Source organism: Palaemon carinicauda, chromosome 8 (assembly GCF_036898095.1).
Source record: "Palaemon carinicauda isolate YSFRI2023 chromosome 8, ASM3689809v2, whole genome shotgun sequence".
NCBI classification, from domain to species: domain Eukaryota; kingdom Metazoa; phylum Arthropoda; class Malacostraca; order Decapoda; family Palaemonidae; genus Palaemon; species Palaemon carinicauda.
The window spans coordinates 124,883,058-124,908,161 of record NC_090732.1 but is presented as its reverse complement, the minus strand read 5'-3'; the positions used below and the strand labels follow the sequence as shown (position 1 = coordinate 124,908,161).

At 42.9% G+C, this 25,104-nt stretch overlaps 1 protein-coding gene across 2 annotated transcripts in view; it reads left to right on the top strand.

The window, feature by feature from the left end:
* The first annotated feature begins 2,726 nt into the window (after nt 1-2,726).
* The window catches only part of Mps1 (Monopolar spindle 1), a 104,122-nt gene continuing 81,744 nt past the window's right edge, over nt 2,727-25,104 (top strand). The window contains exons 1-2 of one of the 2 annotated variants that reach the window (XM_068378889.1): nt 2,727-2,935; nt 5,492-5,571. In XM_068378889.1, coding sequence (XP_068234990.1) covers nt 5,498-5,571 — 74 coding nt within the window. In that variant the 5' untranslated portion in view covers nt 2,727-2,935; nt 5,492-5,497. Of the gene's footprint in view, nt 2,936-2,975; nt 3,037-5,491; nt 5,572-25,104 lie in introns of those variants that run through there. The other variant, XM_068378890.1, reaches the window with a different exon arrangement.

Genomic DNA, 25,104 nt, shown 5'->3' with positions numbered 1-25,104 from the left:
CCACTCAGACAATATCTACTCGCTCAACTAATATCTCATATTTTTCATTGAAACCCCAATGTGGTTCAGCTAACTGTGTTGAAAGGGACCACTGTAGTTAACTAGGAACAGGGGTTTCGAGGTCTAGATTGTTAATGTTAGCTTCACAAAGCAAGTGAACAGACAAACTCTATCAACACTAGTGACAAACTTGTTATGAATGGTACGGTAGGAAAGAAATTTCTGTTATGAGACCAATTTTGATAACAATAAGTTCTTACAGTTCCTTTTTTTATGATTAGAAATTGTTAATATCTGGTATAAAGGGTTACAGGTCAGTGATAGATGGAGTTTTGAAACACTGTATTAGACTTATCTACAGAAGATAGTATAGCACAGGTATTAAGGACTGCCTTTTCAAGAAACACCTTGCAGATAATATAATTACAGCAAGGGAAATTTGGTTATTGTGTTACTGTTTTATTAAGCCCTGCTTATCAGCCTTTTACACATAATAATAATGATAATAATAATAGTAATAATGTTTATTGGACAAAAAATATTTACATACAAAGATTTACAAAAAGAAAAAGATTAAGTCCAAGCCCATGTGGAGCAGAGCTCTTTGGGCAATAATACAACTAAAATAATATCATCAATTAAGTAAAAATAAAAACTAAAGTAAATATGGATATAGATATACAAAATGTACGCATACATATACATAATCATATGTATACAAATAGATACATATAAATGAGATTCTTAGCCTAAAAACAAATGGAAATGCATATATATATATGATAAAGAAGGATGGTATATGAAAGCTAATGGTATATACATTGAAAAATTGTAGATATTAAGCTAAAAATTCAGTAAAAGAATTAGTTTTACAAATAAAAAATATTCTAAACAATGAAACATACTTGCGTTGTGGTTATGTAGGCAAGTATAAATATTTATTAATAAAGCTTAATACCCAGATAACAGGAGATTTGTATATTTCACACACATTGGCATGACGTGGTTAACTGTCAAACCCTTTTTCTGTTAGCATTAACTTTGGCTAAGAGATTTAGTAAGTTACAAGTATTATTGAAAAATGTTCATAATAATGTAATTTTTTTCTGTTACCTCAATATAGAGCCAAAAATTATATTAAAGTAAGAAAAATTCGTAGAAGTTATACCCTACCAATTTTGGCTTGTAGAGTGGACAATGATTCTTTAAGAAGGGTTTGATACCCTATTAAAGCAGTTAATGTATATATGAATAGGGCTGCTAATATTAGAAGTACAGTATCAATGTAAGAATTGTAATGTTCTTATTAAAGGAGCTCAGAGTTCAAGCACATGCCACTTTAGGTGAATCTTCTTTGTATTGAAAATAAAGGCACATGATGTCAGAGTAGTAGCCACACTTCTTAACTTTGTTAAAAGAGAAATATATTGTCTTTAGAAACATTCTGACTGTGGATCATAGGGGATCTAACTCTAATTTTTATAATCTTTATTTAAGGAGCCTTATACTAGTTTGAATTCATATTTAGTCTTGGCCATATAATTTTTATGGGGATTGTTTTAAAATTACTATTAACTTTATTAATTTAAATTGAATATGATCTAATTTTATGAGGTATCAAAAATTCAAAGTGAAATTCATTAATAGCGCCAACAGATCCCTGCTTGCCATAGGAGGGGACTGAAAGGAAAGGGAGGAGGCCACGAGGACGAGGTGACTGTGAACCCCCATAACCTGTATTTTTATTCATGTGAGATATCAAAGAAGAGGTGCTGGGGAGGACAGTGACTGATCTCCCTGCACTATAGTTTTAGGGTGTCTGAATGTGCGTGGATGTAGTGCGATAGAGAGTAAAAGATGTGAGATTGGAACATGTTTTGGAATAGAAAGATTGATATATTACCCTAATTTGAGATAAAGGAAAAAGGGAAGGGTTTAGTAATGTTTCTTGAAGTGACCGATAGAGTGTTTGGGATTGAAAGGGAAGAGCAAGAGAGGGCGTGTCTTTATTGCTGAGTGAATGGATGACAGGTAAAGTAGTGGAATGGAAGATATCATCTAGGTTACTGTGGGTAAGGCATAGGTTGAATAGGGAACGTTGGGCTGTTATTAGTGCGTATGGGCCAGGTTGTGTGAAAAGTAAAGAGCGGAATTAATTCTGGAATGAATTAACTAGGTGAGTAGAAGGGATTATGTAGTTGTGATGGGCGACTTAAATGCCAGAATGGTTGCTTGGAGAGGTAGAAGGTGTCATTGGGAAGAATGGCGTACCAGATGAAAATGAGAGTGGTGACAGACCGGTAGACATGTGATGAACATAAACTGGTTATAAAGAGTATTTTTTTCAAGAAGAGAGATAATAATTGTACAAGGATAAGAGCGGCAAATGGAAGCATGGTAAAAACACATTAATGAACAATGAATTGTGTTAACAAGAACGATGTTTGAGAGAGTGAAAGATGTTCATGTGTTTAGGGGTATGGCTAACTTTTTGGTTAAAGGAAAGATAGCTATAGCAAAAGAATGGGGATACCAAATGTTTAATAAAATATAAAGTACTAAAATGCTAACAGTGCATTGTATTGAGTCACTGCCTACGTAAACGAAAACCCTCTATGCTCTAGTCCCTCACACAATAAGCGCATGCGCAAATAAAGTCAGACCAATCAGAAAGAGCCTCTTCTTTGGACTAATCAAAAAGAGCCTTTTCTGTGTTTGGACCAATCAGAAAGTTCCCCTTCCATTCTTTACGACCAATCCCAGAATGGAACCGCCGAGCTGTTTGTCAACAACACACACCCTCGAACTTTAAACTTTTTACCCTGGGCAATTTTAAATTTCGATGTTTACGTGCAAATTTAGTACAATGATCGAAGTGAAATAATCGCCTAGTGGTTCTTAGAAAGCTTGTGCATACTCAAGTATATAGTTTGAAGTAAGTACCGGTATATTTATCTTTAGTCTAGCCATGTGAACAAAGGTGTCGTGAGATGGTCTACGTTTAACCCATTGTCCCATTGTAGGCTAAAGAAGGGGGTAAATTTAGTCTCAAGTTTGGTAGGAATTTATGGTATCTAAATAATTTATCGACCTTTAATAAGTGTGTTTTGAGAGAATTTAACCTTCATATTTGTTGAGGATGTGTAGGTTGTAATACAGGACCCACCGTAAGAGTAAACATTTACCGTAACACAATATTCCTTTTAAAGAAAACAAGAATTGGGAGCTTTTGTATATCAGCGGCCAGTTCCTTCCACGTTCATATAAATGGAAACCTACAAACTGTGCCCTTACCTACTTGCCTTACTGGGGCCAACAACAGCCTGCGACCACCACTTACAATACCGTATTCTTACCAGACGTTATCATACACTCGGGTGGCCGCTATTATACATACACTCCAAGAATTGTTCATGGGTTATGTATAAGTATGGTACCAATTCTTTGTGTTGTTCATACGGGCCAACCAAGGGAAAGGCCCGTGCCAACAACAAGTGTTGGCTGTAATACAACAACAACAAACAACAATTTGTGTTGTGGTATAACGTTGGTTCATTGAATTTTTGTCCGAAAAAATACTCGCCCACTCGGCTTATGTGCGTAGCACAACATGTACCGCTTTTTAGAACAGAGGAGCAATAGAATGTTTAATTGCGAGTGAAGACCAGTTAGGGGATAATAAGCATTAGTTCAGTAACCAAAATATTCGTAGATACAATAAGATATGGGTGATGGCAATAGGAAGGATTCTCGTTTTTTATGCGAGCACCAGGCCTGGTTACCCGAGAATCTATACACGTACTGATACTGTGAACTGTTCTGATGCAAATACTTATGGGGAATCCATGGTAATTGTTTACAAGACTCCCAAATTATGCAGTCCTGCGGCTCTCCTCTTCTTGTATAGTAATTAGGAGGTTCTTTAAATGCTGGGAAAGCAAAAAATGGCAAGATATGTTAAGGAAGGGGGAAGGGGTTATAAAAAGAAAATAGCTCGGTATCCTCACTAAACGACATATCAACAAATCAACTAATCAACTAAACTGACATATCAACAAAGTCAACCAAACAGAATTCGTGATGCCAGTGTACATAAACAGAAGTTTGCGATGCCAGCGTACATTTGATATACTGTATATTCAAAATATACTTAATTAAAAATGGATTAATTACGCAAAAGTGTCCATAAAACATGCATTTTACAAATAGTGACGCTTTTGAGTAATCACTCAATTCTTTATCAAGTATATTTCAGTTTATGTACTCTGGCATCATAAATTCTGTTTGGTTGACTTTGTTGACATGTCAGCTCCAAATCGTTTAGTGAGGAAACCGAGCTATTTTCTTTTTATAACCCCTTCCCCTCCTTAACATATCTTAACCTTTTTTTGCTTTCCCAGCATTTAAAGAACCTCCTAATTACTATACAAGAAGAGGAGAGCTGCAGGACTTTATAATTTGGGAGTAAATGGAGAGCGTGGTCTTGTAAACAATTACCGAATCCATATATTTCTTATCTTAAAAATTGTTAAAATTATAGAAATTTTGACTGAAAAAGCAAATTTAAAAAAAAACAAATGTAAGAGCTCTACATATCCTAAGGCTCCCCACATAACCTACCCAGTTTTACTTTCAATGAACCAATTTCCTTTTACGAGTGTTCTAGCTTAACTAACAAAAATTATGTTAGGTAAGGAATTTTGAGTTTGGTGGTGCTCTTGTGTTTGTTTCCTTCTGAAGCTTCTTGGGTCATGGCAATCAACGCATATGAAGTAAAATGGGAATCTAAATTAAAACCGCCGAGTTTAGGTTATGTGGTTCAAACACGTTTTAGTAGGGATATATTTAATTACGTTGATAAAAATTTATTTATAAAAATTTTAGAACAGTGATGTGTAAATCCCTATAATTAAGAATAGTAAGATAATTGTAATAGAGAAAATAAGATTTGGTGAATGGTGTATTTTAAGGTGTTTTGAAAGTTTTCGATCACTAATTATCGGAAGTCCGTAGTTTTTGCATTACAGTAGTCTATCAACCACATTCAAAACTAGCTATTCTATATAAATTAATATCAATATATTACCCAAATATTACCCTAAGATAAAAACTTTCTAAGCCACTTAACAAATTTGGATGTAATTTGTATTTTTCCTAACGATGCAAACCCCTAGCTATTTATACAAATTGGCTCGCCATCACCTGTCCCCTGAGAAGTCCTGTCTGCAATAAAAAGTGACGAGACAACACTAGTGTGTGAGTGGGCGGGGTAGTGGGCTACCCCCTACCCCCTGCTAACTAGTGGGCAGGTAGTTAAGCCTCACTTTAAACAAAAGTCTTATGGCTAGTCTTCCAGCTTCGCCGAAAATATAATCCCTTTGAAGAGTTACAGGTTTGTATTGTTAGGAAAAATAAAAATTACTTCCAAATTTATCATAAATTCATTTAATGCATTATGTTTTTAATGTTTGTCTTTTTTTTTCTATTTCAGAACATAATGGATGAAGATAGTGATTGGGATACAGGAGCAACAATAGAGGAAATCATATCCTCAGTTGCCAAAAGGAAGAGGTTAGCCTCTTTTTGCATATGTAATGTACAATATAATATAATATATATATATATATATATATATATATATATATATATATATATATATATATATATATATATATATATATATATATATATATATATATATATATATATATATATATATATATATATATATATATATATATATATATATATATATATATATATATATATATATATATATATATATATATATATAATATATATATATATATATATATATATATATATATATATATATATATATATATAATATATATATATATATATATATATATATATATATATATATATATATATATATATATATATATATATAAAGTGAGAATGAGATGTTAGACTTCTCATTATTATTGATATATCATGAAATTTCTTTGTTGCACTGAAATAGATAGCATAATGAAATTATGGGTGAACATGTCACATATGAGATATGCAGTGTGTGTGTGTATATAGCCTATATATATATATATATATATATATATATATATATATATATATATATATATATATATATATATATATATACAGTATATATATATATATATATATATATATATATACAGTATATGTATATATATATGTGTGTATATATATATATATATATATATATATATATATATATATATATATATATATATATATATATATATATATATATATATATATATATATATATATATGTATATATATATATATATATATATATATATATATATATATATATATATATATATATATATATATATATATTTATTTGTTCCAACACGAATACTTACCTTCGAACTACTTTCTTTTAGGAGATCACTGGTTATCTCTCTCTGCGACCAGAGTTTTGAATAGTTACCCCCCTGCTCCGCGCCCTCAGTAGCTTTACCCCCGGCATCCAGGAATGTGCCCCGAGGGTAGGATTAACGGTAGGTCGCTTACTAGTCGGGTCACCCTCCTCATTAAGTTCTCTGGTCGCGAGAGGTGAACATCTCTCGCTCTCGTATCTCTGTCGATCCTTTGTGTGCGTCCTGTGCCCCACGTGTTCCCAGCGTGGCAACTTGCGTTTTTTCCCAAGTGTTCCTGTGCGTTCACTTTTCAACCGTGTGCTTACCCAGTGTTGAATTCATTTCCTTAAGTGCTTGTGTCGTGCGTTGTGTGCGTTATGGAGCAGTATTCCTTGATTCCCTTCAAGGAATTAATAGCTGAAGGAAACAATTTTTCAATATTAAACTTACCCGATAATCATGTAGCTGTCAACTCCGTTGCCCGACAGAATTCTACGGAAGGGATACGCCAGCGATCACTATACTAGAAGGGGGTGTACTCACCAGCGCCACCTGTGGCCAGGTACTGCAGTACTTCTTGTTGACACCACCTCAATTTTTTCCTCTGTCGTGCTTCCGGCAAGACCTATATGGATACGCTTATAATTTTGGAGTCTTGTTCACAGTTTTTGGTGAAGTATTGCTCTAAGATTTCAGCTTTCGCTATACTGGAAACTTGTCTATTAGCTTAGATAGCTTTTATATTGATTTGATTAATGGTTAACGATCTTTTGATTTATTTGGAATCCCCCTTGACTAGCTCTTTGATTCAAGATGTCCGACCTTTCTCAAGCCCCTCCCCAAAGACGATGTAGGACTTGTATTAGGCGTATTCCGAAGGCCTCGGTTGATCCTCACACCGCTTGTTCCGACTGTAGGGGAAAATCCTGTCAGTTGGAAGATCGATGTGAGGAATGCGCCGGACTTTCGGAACTTGATTTTGTTCGATTCCTTAAATATACCACTAAGTTAGAGAGAGAGAGAGTTAGGAGGAGTTCGGCTCGCTCTTCGCTTTATTCCTCACCTCATGATCCTCAACCTTTTCCTCCCCCTGTAGTGGCTACCCCCGAACCTACTATTTGTGCTCAGCCTGATATGTCCGATTTTTTACGTGCCATTCAGGCTTTAGGTGATAAAGTGGAATCGCTAGTGAGTGACCACAAGTTCCTCTTGGCGGACGTCAAGGAACTTAAGGTGAAAAGTGCAGTGGGAAGTGGTAGTGCCAGTGCTGTGCCGAGTGCTAGTGTCAGTGTCAGTGTTGTGCGTGAGGGTACTTCTGTGCGTGCCAGTCGTCCTCCCAGTCCAGGACCTCTTGCAAGCTCCCAAGCCCAGGGGAGAAGCAATGTCGAAGGGCAAAAGGGTTCGGCAGGCCTTGATCGGCGCACAGAAGTATCCTCGGTGGTTGCGGGCGTATCTTACAGAGATCGTCACTTCCACTCTCAGACGATTGAGCCTTTATTTTCCTCGTCTGCAGAAGAATTTTCGGGGAGAAAACGCTGGACTCAGGTCTCAAGACCTCTTAAACGTAAAGTCCAGACCTCACGAGTTCAACAACCCGGATGCAGTCATTGGGTTAGCTCTGACTCGCCGCAGTCATCAGGTGACTGCACACCTCCTAAGAGAGGTAAGGCGATGCCTCAACAGACCTCATCTTCTGTTAAGGCTTTGCCTCAACAGACCTCATCGTCTGTTGATCCCAAGATGGCTTTGCTGCAGTCCATGCAGTCGCAGCTTGCGGTCTTAATGCGTGAGTTTCAGGCAGAGAAGGTTACACCTCCTCCTGCGAGCGCTCCTCCTCACCGCAGTCCAGTCTGCCAGACGTACGAAGTTGAGGTTCCTCAAGCTACCTCCATGCGTGAGCTACCGTGTTGGGAGTTGCCAGTTACCAGCGTTGTGCAGCAACCTCCACCTTCCTTAAGGCAGGAATCTCTTACCACGCGACAACCTCCTCAACAATGGGAACAGGAGTCTTATGCCTTACAACCTCCTCTTCCTTTGAGGCAAGAGTTTCTTGCAGTAAGACCATCTTCGAGGCAGCAACCTCTTGAGGTACGACAACCTCTACCATCCTTGAGGCAGCCACCTCAGCTCTCGCAGCTGCTACCTCCACTTTCCTCAAGGCAAGAACCTCAACTCTCGAGGCAAGCACCTCAAGAACCTCAACTCGTGAGACAGGAACTGCGTTCTGCGCAACCGCCACCTCAACTCTCGCAGCTCACACCTCAAGAACCTCAACTCGTGAGACAGGAACCTGCTACTGCGCATCCACCTCAACCCTTGAAGCAAGCGCAACTCTTGAGACAGGAACCTCATGCAATGAGTCAGCCACCTCAACGCATGCACCTACCATCTTCTCCTCTACTTGACCAGTCTTTGCAGCCTGAACCTCAGGTTTTAATACAGTCGCCTCTCACCACACTTGCTCCTCAAACCGCCGCAGAACCTCCTTCATCCCAGCCTCATGACTTTGTCATTACCAGCCCTCATCCTCTTCAACAGAGACTTGAGGATGAAACCGCAAGTGTTTATGGACCCGCTTGTCAGGATTCTGCTGTTCAGCACACCGCTGTAACTTTACCTCTCGCTTCGCAACACTCAGGTGATGAGGTTTCTGAGGAGGAAGCTGCGCACCTAGATGATCCCTCTTCGGACGTGGAGGAACCCAAGTCATTACCACCCTCCATTGACTTTCGCAAGGTCCTGGCTCTTTTCAGAGAGGTTTACCCGGATCATTTTGTTTCTGCTACCCCTCGCTCTCCTCCATCTGAGTTTTCTCTAGGCATGCAACCTGTTAAGTCGGCCTATACTAAGCTCGTCTTTGCTAGATCCTCTAAGAGAGCTTTAAGAATGTTAGGGGATTGGTTGCAGTCCAAACAGCAACTAGGGAAGACTTCTTTTATGTTCCCTCCTACTAAGCTGACTTCTAAGGCGGGCGTATGGTATGCCACAGGAGAGGAACCAGGCTTGGGAATCCCTGCCTCTGCCCAGGCTGACTTCTCAAGTTTGGTTGACTCTCCACGTAGATCGGCTATGAGGCGCTCTAAGGTCTGCTGGACCTTTTCCGACTTAGACCACTTCTTTAAGGGTGTCTTTCGCGCCTTTGAGATTTTCAATTTTCTCGACTGGTGCCTGGGGGCCTTGAGCAAGAAGACTGCCCCTGCTGACAAGGACTCAGCCATGCTTATAATGTCCTGTATGGATAAAGCAATTCGCGATGGGTCTGGCGAACTTGCCTCAATGTTTGTTTCAGGAGTACTCAAGAAAAGGGAACAACTTTGCACTTTTCTTTCCACTGGCATCACCTCTTGTCAAAGGTCTCAGTTACTTTTTGCTCCGCTTTCTAAGTTCCTGTTCCCCGAGGAGCTTATCAAGGAATTGTCTGCGGCCCTTATTCAGAAGGACACTCATGACCTTGTGGCCTCTTCAGCTCGTAAGGCTAAGGTTGCTCCTTCAGTTCCTAGAACTTACCGCACCCCAGTGGCCGATACTCTTGCTACAAGATTTAGTCCGCCCTTTCGTGGCAGAGCCCCCAGCCGAGGAAGTACCCGTCCAGACTCTTTCAGGGGCAGGTCTAAGAAAGGTCCCAAGACTTCAAAAGGCAAACACTGACTCTCCTCCTCTCCAGACAGCAGTAGGAGCCAGACTCAAGATCTTCTGGCAAGCTTGGGAAAGAAGAGGTGCAGACTCCCAGTCTGTCAAGTGGCTAAGGGAGGGTTACAGGATACCATTCTGCCGCAATCCCCCTCTGACCACTTCTCCCATCAACCTCTCTCCCAACTACAAGGAAAAGGACAAGAGGCTAGCGTTACACCAGGAGGTGTCGCTCCTGTTACAGAAGAAGGCAGTGGTGATAGTCCGGGACCATCAATCCCCGGGCTTCTACAACCGTCTCTTTCTGGTGGCCAAGAAGACAGGAGGTTGGAGACCGGTGCTGGACGTCAGTGCGCTCAATGCTTATGTCACCAAGCAGACGTTCACTATGGAGACGACGAAGTCGGTCCTAGCAGCGGTCAGGCAGGAGGACTGGATGGTCTCGTTGGATCTGAAAGACGCTTACTTTCACGTTCCTATTCATCCAGACTCCCAACCTTTCCTGAGATTCGTTTTTGGAAAGGTTGTGTACCAATTCCAAGCCCTGTGTTTTGGCCTAAGCACAGCGCCTATGGTGTTTACGTGTCTGATGAGGAATATTGCAAAATTCCTCCACTTAGCGGACATCAGAGCCTCCCTTTATTTAGACGACTGGCTGTTAAGAGCCCCCACAAGTCGTCGCTGTCTGGAGAGTCTCAACTGGACTTTGGACTTGATCAAGGAACTGGGTCTTTTGGTCAACTTAGAAAAGTCCCAGCTCATTCCCTCCCAATCCATCGTTTACCTGGGAATGGAGATTCGGAGTCAAGCTTTTCGGGCTTTTCCATCGGCCCCAAGAATCAGCCAAGCCCTAGAGTGCATCCTGAGCATGCTAAAGAGGAACAGTTGCTCGGTGAGACAGTGGATGAGTCTAACAGGGACCCTGTTCATCGAGTTAGGGAGACTCCACCTCCGCCCTCTCCAATTCCATCTAGCAGCTCACTGGGACAAGGATTTGACGCTCGAAGCGGTCTCCATTCCTGTCACCAAAGAGATGAAGACTACTCTCATGTGGTGGAAGACCAACATCCTTCTCAAGGAGGGTCTATCGTTAGCGATTCAGACCCCCAATCTTCATCTCTTTTCGGACGCATCAGACTCGGGCTGGGGCGCGACCTTGGACGGACAGGAATGCTCGGGAACATGGAACAAGGAACAGGAAAAGCTTCACATCAACTGCAAGGAGCTGCTGGCAGTTCATCTGGCCTTAATGAACTTCAAGTCCCTCCTGCTAGACAAGGTGGTGGAGGTGAACTCCGACAACACCACAGCCTTGGCTTACATCTCCAAGCAGGGAGGGACCCATTCGAGGAAGCTGTACGAGATAGCAAGGGACCTCCTCATTTGGTCAAGAAGTCTAAACCTCACACTGGTAACGAGGTTCATTCAGGGCAATATGAACGTCTCAGCAGATCGCCTCAGCAGGAAAGATCAAGTCATCCCCACGGAATGGACCCTTCACAAGAACGTGTGCAACAGACTGTGGACCTTGTGGGGTCAGCCAACGATAGATCTGTTCGCCACCTCCATGACAAAGAGGCTTCCTTTGTACTGTTCCCCAGTTCCAGACCCAGCAGCAGTTCACGTGGATGCTTTTCTGCTGGATTGGTCCCATCTCGACCTATATGCATTCCCGCCGTTCAAGATCATCAACAGAGTCATTCAGAAGTTCGTCTCTCACGAAGGGACACGGCTGACGCTGGTTGCTCCCCTTTGGCCTGCAAGAGAATGGTTCACAGAGGTACTACAATGGCTGGTCGACTTTCCCAGGACTCTCCCTCTAAGAGTGGACCTTCTACGTCAACCTCACGTAAACAAGGTACACCCAAACCTCCACGCTCTTCGTCTGACTGCCTTCAGACTGTCGAAAGATTCGCTAGAGCTAGAGGCTTTTCGAAGGAGGCAGCCAGAGCGATTGCCAGAGCAAGGAGGATATCCACTCGTAGAGTCTATCAATCCAAGTGGGAAGTCTTCCGAAGCTGGTGTAGAGCCAATGCAGTTTCCTCTAGCAATACCTCTGTAACCCAAGTTGCTGACTTCCTGTTACATCTTAGGAATGTTAGATCTCTTTCGGCTCCTACGATTAAAGGGTACAGAAGTATGTTGGCTTCAGTTCTCCGCCACAGAGGTTTGGATCTTTCCTCCAACAAGGACCTACAAGACATCCTTAAATCTTTCGAGACTTCTAAAGAACGTCGTTTGTCCACTCCAGGCTGGAATCTAGACGTAGTCTTAAGGTTCCTTATGTCTCCTAGGTTCGAACCTCTCCAGTCAGCTTCCTTCAAAGACCTTACTCTCAAAACTCTTTTCCTCGTCTGCCTTGCAACAGCTAAAAGAGTTAGTGAGGTTCACGCCTTCAGCAAGAACATAGGATTCACATCCGAATCAGCAACATGTTCTTTACAGCTCGGATTTTTAGCTAAAAATGAACTTCCTTCACGTCCTTGGCCTAGATCGTTCGAAATTCCTAGCCTTTCCAACATGGTGGGTAACGAGCTAGAGAGAGTTCTTTGCCCTGTCAGAGCTCTGAAATACTATCTTAATAGGTCAAAACCTATACGAGGACAGTCAGAGGCCCTTTGGTGTGCCATCAAGAAACCTTCGATGCCTATGTCCAAAAACGCAGTTTCATATTATATAAGGCTTCTGATTAGAGAAGCTCATTCTCACTTGAAGGATGAAGACCTTGCTTTGCTGAAGGTAAGGACCCACGAAGTGAGAGCTGTAGCCACTTCGATGGCCTTTAAACAGAACCGTTCTCTGCAGAGTATTATGGATGCAACTTATTGGAGGAGCAAGTCAGTGTTTGCATCATTTTATCTCAAAGATGTCCAGTCTCTTTACAAGAACTGCTACACCCTGGGACCATTCGTAGCAGCGAGTGCAGTAGTAGGTGAGGGCTCAGCCACTACATTCCCTTAATCCCATAACCTTTTTAACCTTTCTCTTGAATGCTTTTATTGTTGTTTTTTGGGTTGTTACGGTAGGCTAAGAAGCCTTCCGCATCCTGTTTGATTTGGCGGGTGGTCAATTCGTTCTTGAGAAGCGCCTAGGTTAGAGGTTGTGTAGAGGTCCTTTAGTATGGGTTGCAGCCCTTTATACTTCAGCACCTTAGGGTTGTTCAGCCTCCTAAGAGGAACGCTGCGCTCAGTAAGGAAGACGAACTTATTAAAGGCAGAGTAATGGTTCAAGTCGACTTCCTTACCAGGTACTTATAATTTCATTGTTATTTTGAATAACTGATAATATGAAATACGGGATACTTAGCTTACTTATATTCATGTACACTGGTTTTCACCCACCTCCCTGGGTGTGAATCAGCTACATGATTATCGGGTAAGTTTAATATTGAAAAATGTTATTTTCATTAGTAAAATAAATTTTTGAATATACTTACCCGATAATCATGATTTAATTGACCCACCCTTCCTCCCCATAGAGAACCAGTGGACCGAGGAAAAATTGAGGTGGTGTCAACAAGAAGTACTGCAGTACCTGGCCACAGGTGGCGCTGGTGAGTACACCCCCTTCTAGTATAGTGATCGCTGGCGTATCCCTTCCGTAGAATTCTGTCGGGCAACGGAGTTGACAGCTACATGATTATCGGGTAAGTATATTCAAAAATTTATTTTACTAATGAAAATAACATTTTACAATAAATCATTCTTCCTCCCCTTATCCTCTGTGTTAGCCGGGTAGGGGCAGCTTATGTTCCCCTACAACCACGTGTCAGGACTTCTAGTCCTGGAACGTAGTGCAGTGAGTGCACTTCGGCACCAAGAGGAAGAATACATCCAAGAGGCTCATAGGAAAACGAGCCTCTCCTCGCCACTTACTTCCCGATGCCTCGTCGAATAGAGCTTCTTATACAGCCATCTTCCCCTACCCAGAGTAGGGGACGAGGTAAGTCAGTTGCGGGGAAGTGCCCATTGCTCTTCCCCAGGAGTTTGAGTGGGTGCAGTATAGCACCAAGAAGAAGTAGGCGACGAAGGGTTCGCCTAAGAAGACTAGCGCCGGGCGTCTCGCCTGACAGAGCTTCCCTTCCACCCTCTCCTACCCAGAGTAGGAGACGAGGTTGGTCTTTTGTGGAGAAGGTAACTCCTAAGAAGTAGTTCGAGGTAAGTGCTACTTTCGAGAGTTTATGGGGAGACGGAGTCCTGGTGCAAGCAGGCCACGTCTCCTCTGATGACCCCATGTGGGGGAAAAAGGTCCCTAATTCTTCTCCAGTCTCTTTGGCGTATTTTTCAGTCTCTTCTGCAGCCGAGGGCCTCGCCGAGAAGGAGCCTCCCAGGTCTGTATTGCAGCGTTCCCCGGACCGGCAACCCAGGGTTTTTCTCACCACGAAGGCCATCCTCCAGACGCAGATATAACCCTTGCAGGGAGAAATGTGAGAAGGCCTCTTCAGGCAGGCGTAAGGCCGCGAAGCTTCCGGTTCACCCCGCCAGCGGGTGTAACCGGGCTTCTTTACGGGCAGCCTGGCCGAATCAGCACAGCTGGTTCGGCCCTCGGACTTAAAGGAACGGTTCCCTCCGTCGGGTCAGCCCACGGGGATCCGCGTCCCCCAGAGAGAATACACGACGGTACGGCGATGCCGGTTCTGATCCCCGAACCGGGTGCGGAGCTCGCGCCGGGGAAGACCGGTACCACCGCAAGGGAGTGCCTGGTATTCCAGAACCGAAGCGCCCGATGGGGAGTGCCCGGTGACCCGGCTCCTCGAGATCAAGCCGTAGGAAGGACTCTACAGGTAAGCGTAAGTCCCCGAAGCCTCTGGTTCACCCCGCCCAGCGGGGGTAAACGCGCTTCTTGTCGGGCGGCCTGGCCGAACCAGCCCAGCTGGTGCGGCCTTCGGGTCGGAAGGAACGGTTCCCGCTGTCGGGGCAGCCCACGGAAACTTCATCCTCGGCACCCAGAGCCCTTGGGCGGACGAGAGTCCCCGCTGAACCAGCGTTGCCTGCATTAACCCAGGCCCCTAGTGCGGACGTCCCCGCAGATGAAATACAGTACCTTGGCAGGACGGCGCCCCTGGCCCCAAAGAGCTAGACGTCCAGTCGGCGTGCCCGGTAACCCAGCTCCCCGGCCCCAAGCCGAGACCTCGGCTGACGGAGGGGAGGGTTCCCTGACGGAGGACTCCGTCTATAGGAGAGTGGTTAGCCTTTTCAGAAGGCACCACAAAATAGCGGAACCTGCGGCTACGGATGAAGTTTCCTGGAAGTCAAGCCTTTTGAGGATCATGCAGACTCCCTCCCAACCTAAGACGTCCCTAGCACTTCCTCTAGCCCGAGATCTAGTCCTAGAGCAGGAGTATGTCGGCAAGGTAGTGGCCAGCAATGCCGAGGCCCCCAAAACCCAGAGGTCCTCAAAATTGCTCCAGGGCCTCAGACCCCAAGGCAAAGTCTATGTACCAGCGGGACGACGCCCAGGCCCCTTAAGGTGGAGTCAGCAGTGGCCATCCTTAGTCAAGGCGTTTCAGACGGTAGAGCCTCTTCGGCCCCAGTCTGTTTCTCGCCAGCAGAAGCCTCCATGATGGAGAAAATGTCGAGGGACTTAGTAAACGTCTCCTCTTGGCTGAACTGGTGGGCTTCCACTTTGGTAGGTGTACAAGCCTCCTTCGACCCCCGAGGACCCTGACCAGCAAGGCCTACTGAGGGGGGACCTCTTTACCTCCGGGGGTAAAACCCTTAAGTTTTTGACATATCAGAGTCTTGCACTAACAGGTAACTGGGTGCTCTGGAAGCGAGACACTGTTCTGGCGAAGGTGTCTCGGAAGATAACAGACAGGGAGGCGCGAGCCATTCGCAGACTTCCCCTGTGGGGAGAGTCTTTGTTTCCTCTGAAGGAACTAGAAGCCATAATGGAGAAGGTCTTGACAAAGAAGGAGGCTAACGTCCCCAGACCTACGACTCCTAGGAGACCTCCCTATAAGAGGTCCGTCTCGGATAGTGCTGCGACACCCCAAGCCTCTACCAGCACTACGAGGAGAGAGGCCCCTCTCTTCCTCCTGGTCCACAACGCCTCAGCCCCCCCGCAGGGGAGCTCCAGCGCCCTCAAGCTCCTTCAGGTCGGGTTACTCCGCCTCTAGGAGAGGCAGATCAGGCTGCCCCTCTAGAAGAAGATAGAGTGGGAGGCCCCCTATCCCCGCCCAACCCTCGAGTTGGAGAGGATGCCTCAGACGTCATTGGCAAGCGTGGAAGGCTCAAGGAGCAGAGCCTTGGACAGTGTCCATACTAAAGGAGGGCTACAGACTTCCGTTCCTAACGGAACCACCCCCGCTTATTCCGGCCAACCAGACTGAATGGCTAGCTCCCAAAGACCCCTTTAAGAGGACCGCCCTTCAAGAGGAGGTATCGTTCATGTTAGAGAAGGGTGCCATGGAAGAAGTTCTTCTCCCAGGGCCAGGTTTCTACAGTCGCCTGTTCCTGGTGGAGAAAGCGTCGGGGGGTGGAGACCGGTTATAGATCTGCCAGCTCTCAACAAGTTCGTCAAGAAGACGGACTTCAAAATGGACACTCCGAAGTCAGTCCTGCTGTCCTTGAGGGAGAAAGATTATATTATGACCATCGACCCCAAGGACGCATACTTCCAGATTCCGGTCCACACCTCGGGTCGAAAGTTCCTCCGGGGGAAATGGGGTTCCCAGATCCTGCAATTCAGGACCCTTTGCTTTGGTCTGTCAACAGCGCCCCAAGTGTTCACGAGAGTCTTCACGGCTGTCTCAGTGGGGGCTCACGAACGAGGCATTCGCCTTATCAGTTACCTGGACGACTGGTGGCTTCTTTCCGCCTCAATGGTCCTCTTGGAGGAACAAGGGAGAAGTCTCCTCCAGTTTTGCAAGGATCTGGGGATCGTAATCAACCCGAAGGAGTCGAATCTATCCCCATCCACCAGAATGAACTACTTGGGAATGACATTAGACATCATTCGGGGAAAAGTTTTCCCTTCGGAGGGCAAGATAAGAAACCTCAGGCACATTAGTCAGTCGTTCCTGTCAGAACACCCCAGGAGGGCGAAAGACTGGCAGAGGCTGATAGGTCACCTGGTCTCATTGGAGAACCTAGCTCCCCAAGGGAGGGTAAGGCTCAGATCCATCCAATGGAATCTCAAGACCCTCTCTGTCGGATTCACAGCAGGTGCTAATCCCAGTCCTTCCAGACACGAGACCCTCCCTAGAATGGTGGCATTGCCAGTCGAACTCACTCAAGGGGACGCCCTTCGGGACTGGCCCTCCCGAGTTACTACTGTTCACAGACGCCTCCAACCAGGGATGGGGAGCCCTTCTCCTCGACGAAACGGCACGAGAGACCTGATTGGAAGGGGAGAGGCAACTCCACATCAATGTCCTGGAGTTGGAAGCAGTCCAGAAGGCGTGCCTACACTTCGCAAGTCTGCTAAAGGGAAACACCGTGGCGTTGATGTGCGACAAAGCCACGGTAGTGGCATACATAAAGAAGCAGGGTGCTTCTAATCGAAGGAGTTGTGCGATCTCACCATAGAGATTCTAGATTGAGCAGAAGAAAATCAAGTGGTGATGTTAGCAAGGTTCATTCCCGGGAAGAACAACATTCTGGCCGACGGCCTCAGCAGAATGGGCCAGATAGTAGGGACAGAATGGTCCCTTCTCCCAGAAGTAGCCAAGCTCATCATTCAACGCTGGGGTTCCCCGGTGATTGACCTCTTTGCAACAACCTCAACGCCCAACTCCCAGTCTATTGCCCCCCTGTACCAGACCCGAAAGCAGCCTTAGAAGACGCTTTTCAGCACAAGTGGGACAATCTGGATGTGTACGCCTTTCCCCCTTTTCACGTTGATAAGACAAGTGCTCAACAGAGTAAGGACGGCCCGAAACCTAAAGATGACTTTGGTACCGCCCTGGTGGCCGGAGAGAGAGAGTGGTTCGCGGATCTAAAAGACCTATCGAGTCAACCGCCGTGGCCTCTGTCCGCCAGGTCAGACCTTCTGCACCAGCCTCACTTTCTCAGGCTCTACGACAACCCACTCTCCCTACGTCTTCACGCCTGGAGACTATAGAGCGGCTCCTGAAGAAAGAAGGATATTCTTCCTCCACGGCTAAGAGAATGTCTCTATACCTGAGAAAGTCGTCAGCCGCGGTCTACCAGACAAAATGGGCCTCTGTCACGAAGTGGTGCTCTGAGAGGCACATTAGACCTCTTAAGGCCTCTGTCCCAGACATAGCAGATTTTCTGGTGTTTTCTCAGACAAAGTAGGGATGTCAATCCCAGCCATAAAAGGAGTTCGGGCTGCCTTAGGCCAAGTCTTCCTCCTGAAGGGCATCGACCTGGGGGCCTCGAGACACATAGCGATGCTTGTCAAAAGCTTCGAGCAGTCTTGCCCCCCTCAGGCGAGGAGGGTGCCCCAGTGGGACTTAGACAAGGTCCGGAAGATGCTGTGTCATCCCCCCTTTGAACCCTTGAAGGATATCGTGGACAAAGATCTCACCCTCAAGGCGGTCTTCTTGCTGGCCTTGGCGTCCGCTAAGAGAGTGGGAGAGATCCATGGTTTGTCATACGACGTCTCTAACTCAAAGGGGTGAAAAGAAGTATCCTTCAAGTTCGTGCCTTCTTTTGTGGCCAAGACTCAGAACCCAGCAATCTGGGACCCGAGGTTTGAAGGTTTCTCGATTCCTGCCATCCCTAAGACAGGTAATGCAGAAGACTTGAAATTGTGCCCAGTGCGAACAATTAGAAAATACCTGGAAAGGACAGCGCATCTCCGACCGGATATCAAGAGCCTCTTCGTTTCCACAGGTATTAATAAGAAACAAGTTTCCAAAAACACAATCTCCTTCTGGTTGAGACAGGTGATCGGCAGATCCTACAAGGAAGCTGGCATAGCAGTGCCAGGCATTCCCAGACCTCATGACATCAGGGGCCTGAGCACCTCCTTAGCCTTTGAGAAAAACATGGCAGTAGGGCAAATTCTGCGAGCAGGTACTTGGTCGAGCCAGTCAACCTTTACTGCCCACTACCTCAAGGACTACTCAAGAAAATCCTTGGACGGGTACTCCATTGGAACAGTCATCTCCGCCCTCCAAGCGGTGTAACGGTAAACCCCAGGCACATTGGAGACTAGCGACCGGTAGGCACAAGTACGATTTTCCTACCTCCTACCCAGTTGCTTACTTGCCTCTTCGGGGAGTACCGTTTGTTCCCAGAAAGTCACACATTCTTCACGACTACACGTCGAGAAGGAACGTCGAAAGAAGTTTTCAAAAGGTGAGTTCCTAGACACTAACGTGAATTTTTTTGTATAGTTACCCTCGCTTCCGCTCTCTGGTAGGTCCCGTTATCCTGAGGCCTGTTGGCCTCCACGGCCGGGTCAGTGGGTCAGATTAGCACTCCCGCCTCCTAAAGTGTAAGTCTCCTAAAAGAAAGTAGTTCGAAGATAAGTATTCGTGTTGGAACAAATAAAAAATTTTAAATAATTTTTATTTTTCCTAACATACTTACCGAGAACTACTTTCGGGTAATGGCCCTCCCTTCCTTCCCCGAGTGCCTTCTTCCCTTACAAGCATGATGCTAATGCAATAGAACTTAATGAGGAGTAATGAGGAGGGTGACCCGACTAGCAAGCGACCTACCGTTAATCCTACCCTTGGGGCACATTCCTGGATGCCGGGGGTAAAGCTACTGAGGGAGCGGAGCGGGGGGGGGGGGGGGGTAACTATTCAAAACTCTGGTCGCAGAGAGAGATAACCAGTGATCTCCTAAAAGAAAGTAGTTCTCGGTAAGTATGTTAGGAAAAATAAGAATTATTTAAAATTTTTGATATATATATATATATATATGTGTGTGTGTGTGTATACTGTATATGTGTATGTATATATATATATATATATTGTATATGTATGTATATATATATATATATATATGTATATATATATATATATATATATGTATATGTATATATATATATATATATATGTATATATATACATATATATGTATATATATATGTATATATATATATATGTATATATATATATGTATATATGTATATATATATGTATATATATATATATATATAATATATGTGTGTATATATATGTGTATATATATGTATATATATGTATATATATACAGTATATATATGTATATATATATATATATATATGTGTGTGTATATATATGTGTATATATATGTATATATATGTATATATATATACAGTATATATATGTATATATATATATATATATATATGTATATATATACAGTATATATATGTATATATATATATATATATATAAGTGAACCCTCGTTTATCGCGGTAGATAGGTTCCAGACCCGGCCGCGATAGGTGAAAATCCGCGAAGTAGTGACAACATATTTACCTATTTATTTAACATGTATATTCAGACTTTTAAAACCTTCCCTTGTACGTAGTACTGTTAACAAACTACCCTGTAATGTACAGAACACTTAATGCATGTACTAACGTACCCTAAACTAAAACAGGCACAAATATTTAGGGCGACTTTATATCATGCGTTTCCTAAACACGCCAAAAAGCACGATAAAAAATGGCAACCAATGTTTTGTTTACGTTTATCTCTGATTATAATGAAGAATCAAACGCATTTACACATCTGTGTATAGTTTAGTTTCTGCATCGATTATATTGATTATTCAGTACAGTATGTTGATTTGGTTATTACTAATGTTTTACTTAATTTTTCATAGGACTTCCAAATGAAATGTTTTCCTTTATGACGCTGCCTGAAACGACGGCGTCATAAAGTACCCTCAGTAAACAAACTAAGGAATTTAACGCGCATGATGAAAGTGATAAATAATGATATTACAGTAAAAGCTTTAATAAAATATGTTATTACAAATATTATTTACCGTATCTATATAAAATCATACATACGTAGCAAAGCAGGAAAACAATCTACGGGAGAGAGAGAGAGAGAGAGAGAGAGAGAGAGAGAGAGAGAGATTGTTTTACATACGTAAATGTAAATTTTAAACAAAAAAAAAAATAGCCCCATTTCATATAAATTAGATTACAAATATTTTACTTTGTCATATTACAGTAGTCTGTATAATACTGTTCAGTACAGTATGTTGTTGTTAAAGTCGTGGCGATGAAATTCTCACGAAACAAAAACACGCCATTTGAGTACAACAGCTGATTCTCTCTCTCTCTCTCTCTCTCTCTCTCTCTCTCTCTCTCTCTCGTGTTATACAATACTTACATTTAGATGAAGAAACTAAAATTAATTTTCTTAGCGTCAATTAAATACGAAACGAAATAATTAGACCGAGTCTACATCCATTTCAATCATAGCTAAAAATACGGCATCCGATTTCATCAGCAAACCACTATTTTTTGGGAAATATCCTTTTATTCTAGAAAATTGCCACTCTTTAAAAAGTTAATTGCACATTAAGAAAGCATGTACTTTTGTTTTTAAATTTCGGGTTTGTTTTAAAAATCGAGTATTGTTGCCTTCTTTTTTTTTTTTTACTTTTGGCTGTGATTAGATCAGCTGTCATCTAGCTGCCGCTCTTGAGTGTGTACGAATACACTAACAAAGTATCATTTATACCATTTCTTAACTTATTCAAACCGTCTACAGTATACAGTTGATATTATATAAGCACCAATGTGTTATAACCTATCAAATTTTTTTGTTTATTACATTTAAACCCCCCCCTCTCTCTCTCTCTCTCTCTCTCTCTCTCTCTCTCTGGGCTACTTTTCACTACCTCCCATTTCTTACCTCTCTCTATCTCTCTAACAAATGATATCTTTGTTGCTCCTCAAAGTTTCATTTATATTGAAAATCAATCACGATTCAATTTTCCTTACTTTCTCCAATCTCGCACCATCGGTCACATCGCGGTATTTTCTATATTTCTGGAAAATCCGCGATATATGTATATACATGGGTTATGAAAAAAATCCGCGAAGTGGTGAATCCGCGATGGTCGAACCGCGAAGTAGCGAGGGTTCACTGTATGTATATATATATGTGTATATATATATATATATATATATACATATATATATATATATATATGTGTGTGTGTGTGTGTGTGCGCGCGCACTCTACTGCCAAAAATTTAGGTCATTTGATTCGTACCTCTATTAGTTTATGGAGGGAATTCAATGTTTATTCTTTTCTCTTTTTCTTATTATTTTTTACTTTTTGCTATTTGAATACAAACTATTGTACTTTAGTAATAGTATGATTTCAGCAAAGCCTGAAACTTCTGTTAAAATTTATCACTGTTGAAATTTATCACAAAGGGTGGTAGTAGCTTGTGGGTGGCACTTAACGGCCATTGAGGAGCCACTTTGATTTCGGCTGCCTCATAGCACACATGCTCCTTTACGCCCTCAGTTCCGTACCTAAGTATGGGAAAGGCTTTCCTCCATACTCCTTATGAGGGGATGTGTTAATGTTATGTGCCAGGCATTCGTCGTTACTCAGCTGTTACTTCTTTTATGCCAGGTCTATAATGCAGAGGATTCCGGCTTAAGTACCATCTTTCAAAGCATGGGCAGTGATACTCGGAAATATTTTTCTGGCTCACGAGGTGTAAGAAACTCGGATACTTTTAGCATTCCAATACTGTACATGAGTCTTTAGTTCCCAGGTCAAGAAGTTTCCATCCAGTTGGAACAGGGACTTCCTCCCACCTAAGGATGAGACTCCTTTATTAAACAACGATGGTTTGTGTTTTTGATAGGAACTAATGACAACTTTTCCCGTAAAATTTGTTTTTCCTAACTATGCAAACCTAAATAACCTGAGTCCTTTACTTAAATTTCCCTGCCAGTACCAACCCTTGATTAAGTCCCAGCAACCATCCAAGCGAGTTAATGGGGTGTGGGGGTTGAGAGTTGCCTCATAGCTACCGACAGGTAAACCACCATCCGGTTGTTTAACCTTGTTATAAGTTCTAACTGCTGTGCTCCAGCTCTGCTGTTATCTGTTCTCCTATAGTAAAGGACTTAAGTTTGTATAGTATAGTTAGGAAGGATACAAATTACCTATACTTAAAAAATGTACAGTATTATTTTTCTCCTAGAAAGGAAGCACCTAATCAGTCTCCTGGCAAAGTATTGGTGCTTCTGGATTCTTCATGAGGAAACGCTGTCATCTTCCCCTAGAAAGAAAGTTTTCTTTTTCAGATCATCCCAAGAAAAAAAACATGATTGATGTTATAAACCCAGGGCGAGTACGAATCTTTCTGTGTCCGCAGATGTACAAACAACTTTTGCGTTCTTTTCCCCGGACAGGTCTAGAAAAGCTACTGCTAACTAAAGTGTAAAATCCGTTAACTAAAGTGTAAAATAGAAACGCACTATCAGTGTCACTCGCACCATCTGAATGTGCTGTCACAAGCATGCATCCCCTAATTAACGCACCGCTAACTATATGCGCCCGCAGGCACAATGTTCCCGCCATTTCACGAATGTCAACAACATGCTCAGGAGTGTGTGAAACAAACTGACCATTGTCTAGCTTGATGCATCCCATTGCAAATAAATCTAAAAGACAAAAAAGATGAATCTGCATTTAGGTAAAATCCTAACCTAGTGACTAAGGACAGGCTAGGGACATCATTGACTTGATTAACAAACAGGTTTCTGGGCAGAGAGCGCTTTAAGATCTAGTCAATCATAGATATTGCCATCTTCTGTCATATCTTGACAATGAAATGGTATGTGCACACAGGAGCACACCCTAATCCTCTTTCAATCGAGTCGGACGTTGAAAACTTAACACCAGGCATATCTGATGGGAAATTAATGCACCTGTCTTCTTTTTTTCTGTCCAAGAGCTGCAGAATAGGGAAGCAGCAGCCATGTCTGTGTTTCAGGCCTACTTCTGGCTGGACCATTGGTCAGAGGCAGTTTCCTACTTTGCAGTGTGAGAAAAATCTAGCAATCCCCAAAACAACAAACCAGTATGAAGACCTCTTCTGCTCAGTTGTGAAAGCATTAAAGTTTATACTCCACTAAGAGTTGCCGTGTCCTATTGGAAACGTCCTAGCCTGGCGATCACCGGATGGGAAATGGTATCTCTCTCTAGCTCAACCGTTTCTTGGTAGTGTCTGCAGCTTCACCTTCCTTGTGAGTTAAGGATGGGGGTGTTTGGGAGAGCCTGTAGGTCTACCTGCTGAGTCATCAGCAGCCATTATTATTATTATTATTACTTGCTAAGCTACAACCCTTGTTGGAAAAGCAGGATCCTATAAGCCCAGGGGCTCCAACAGAGAAAATATCCCAGTGAGAAAAGGAAACAAGGAAAAATTAGATATTTTGAGAAGAGTAACATTAAAATAAATATCTCCTATATAAGCTATCAAAATTAACAAAAGAGGAAAAGAAATACGATAGAATAGTGTGCCTGAGTGTACCCTCAAGCAAGAGAACTGTAACCCAAGACAGCGGAAGAACATGGTACATAGGTTATGGCACAACCCAAAACTAGAGAACAATGGTTTGATTTTGGAGTGTCCTTCTTTTAGAAGAGCTGCTTACCATAGCTAAAGGGTCTCTTCTACCCTTACCAAGAGGAAAGTGGCTACTGAACAATTTCAGTGCAGTAACCCCTTGGAGGATAAAAAATTGTTTGGTGATCTTAGTGTTGTCTCAGGTGTACGAGGACAGAGGAGAATATGTAAAGAATGGGCCAGACTATTCAGTGTGGGTGTAGGCAAAGGGAAAATGAACTGTAACCAGAGTGAAGGATCCAATGTAGTACTGTCAGCCAGTTAGAATACCCCATAACTCTCTAGCAGAGTATCTCAATGGGTGGCTGGTGATGTGTCCAACCTACTATCTGCTTGGCACTGCATGGTCCTAGCTTGGTTGGAGATTAAGCACTTATCAGATGTATATATCGGCAGTCTCTAGGGCAATGTCATGGTCCCTTTCCTCTGCCATTCATGAGCAGGCTTTAAACTTATAGCTAGAATCTCGGGTAAAATTTCTATGTATCCATTTCAGGTCTTAAAAGTAATGATAAAATTGATACTTTCATTGAAAAGATTTACTTTACAAAAACACCTTATGAAGTATAGATATATG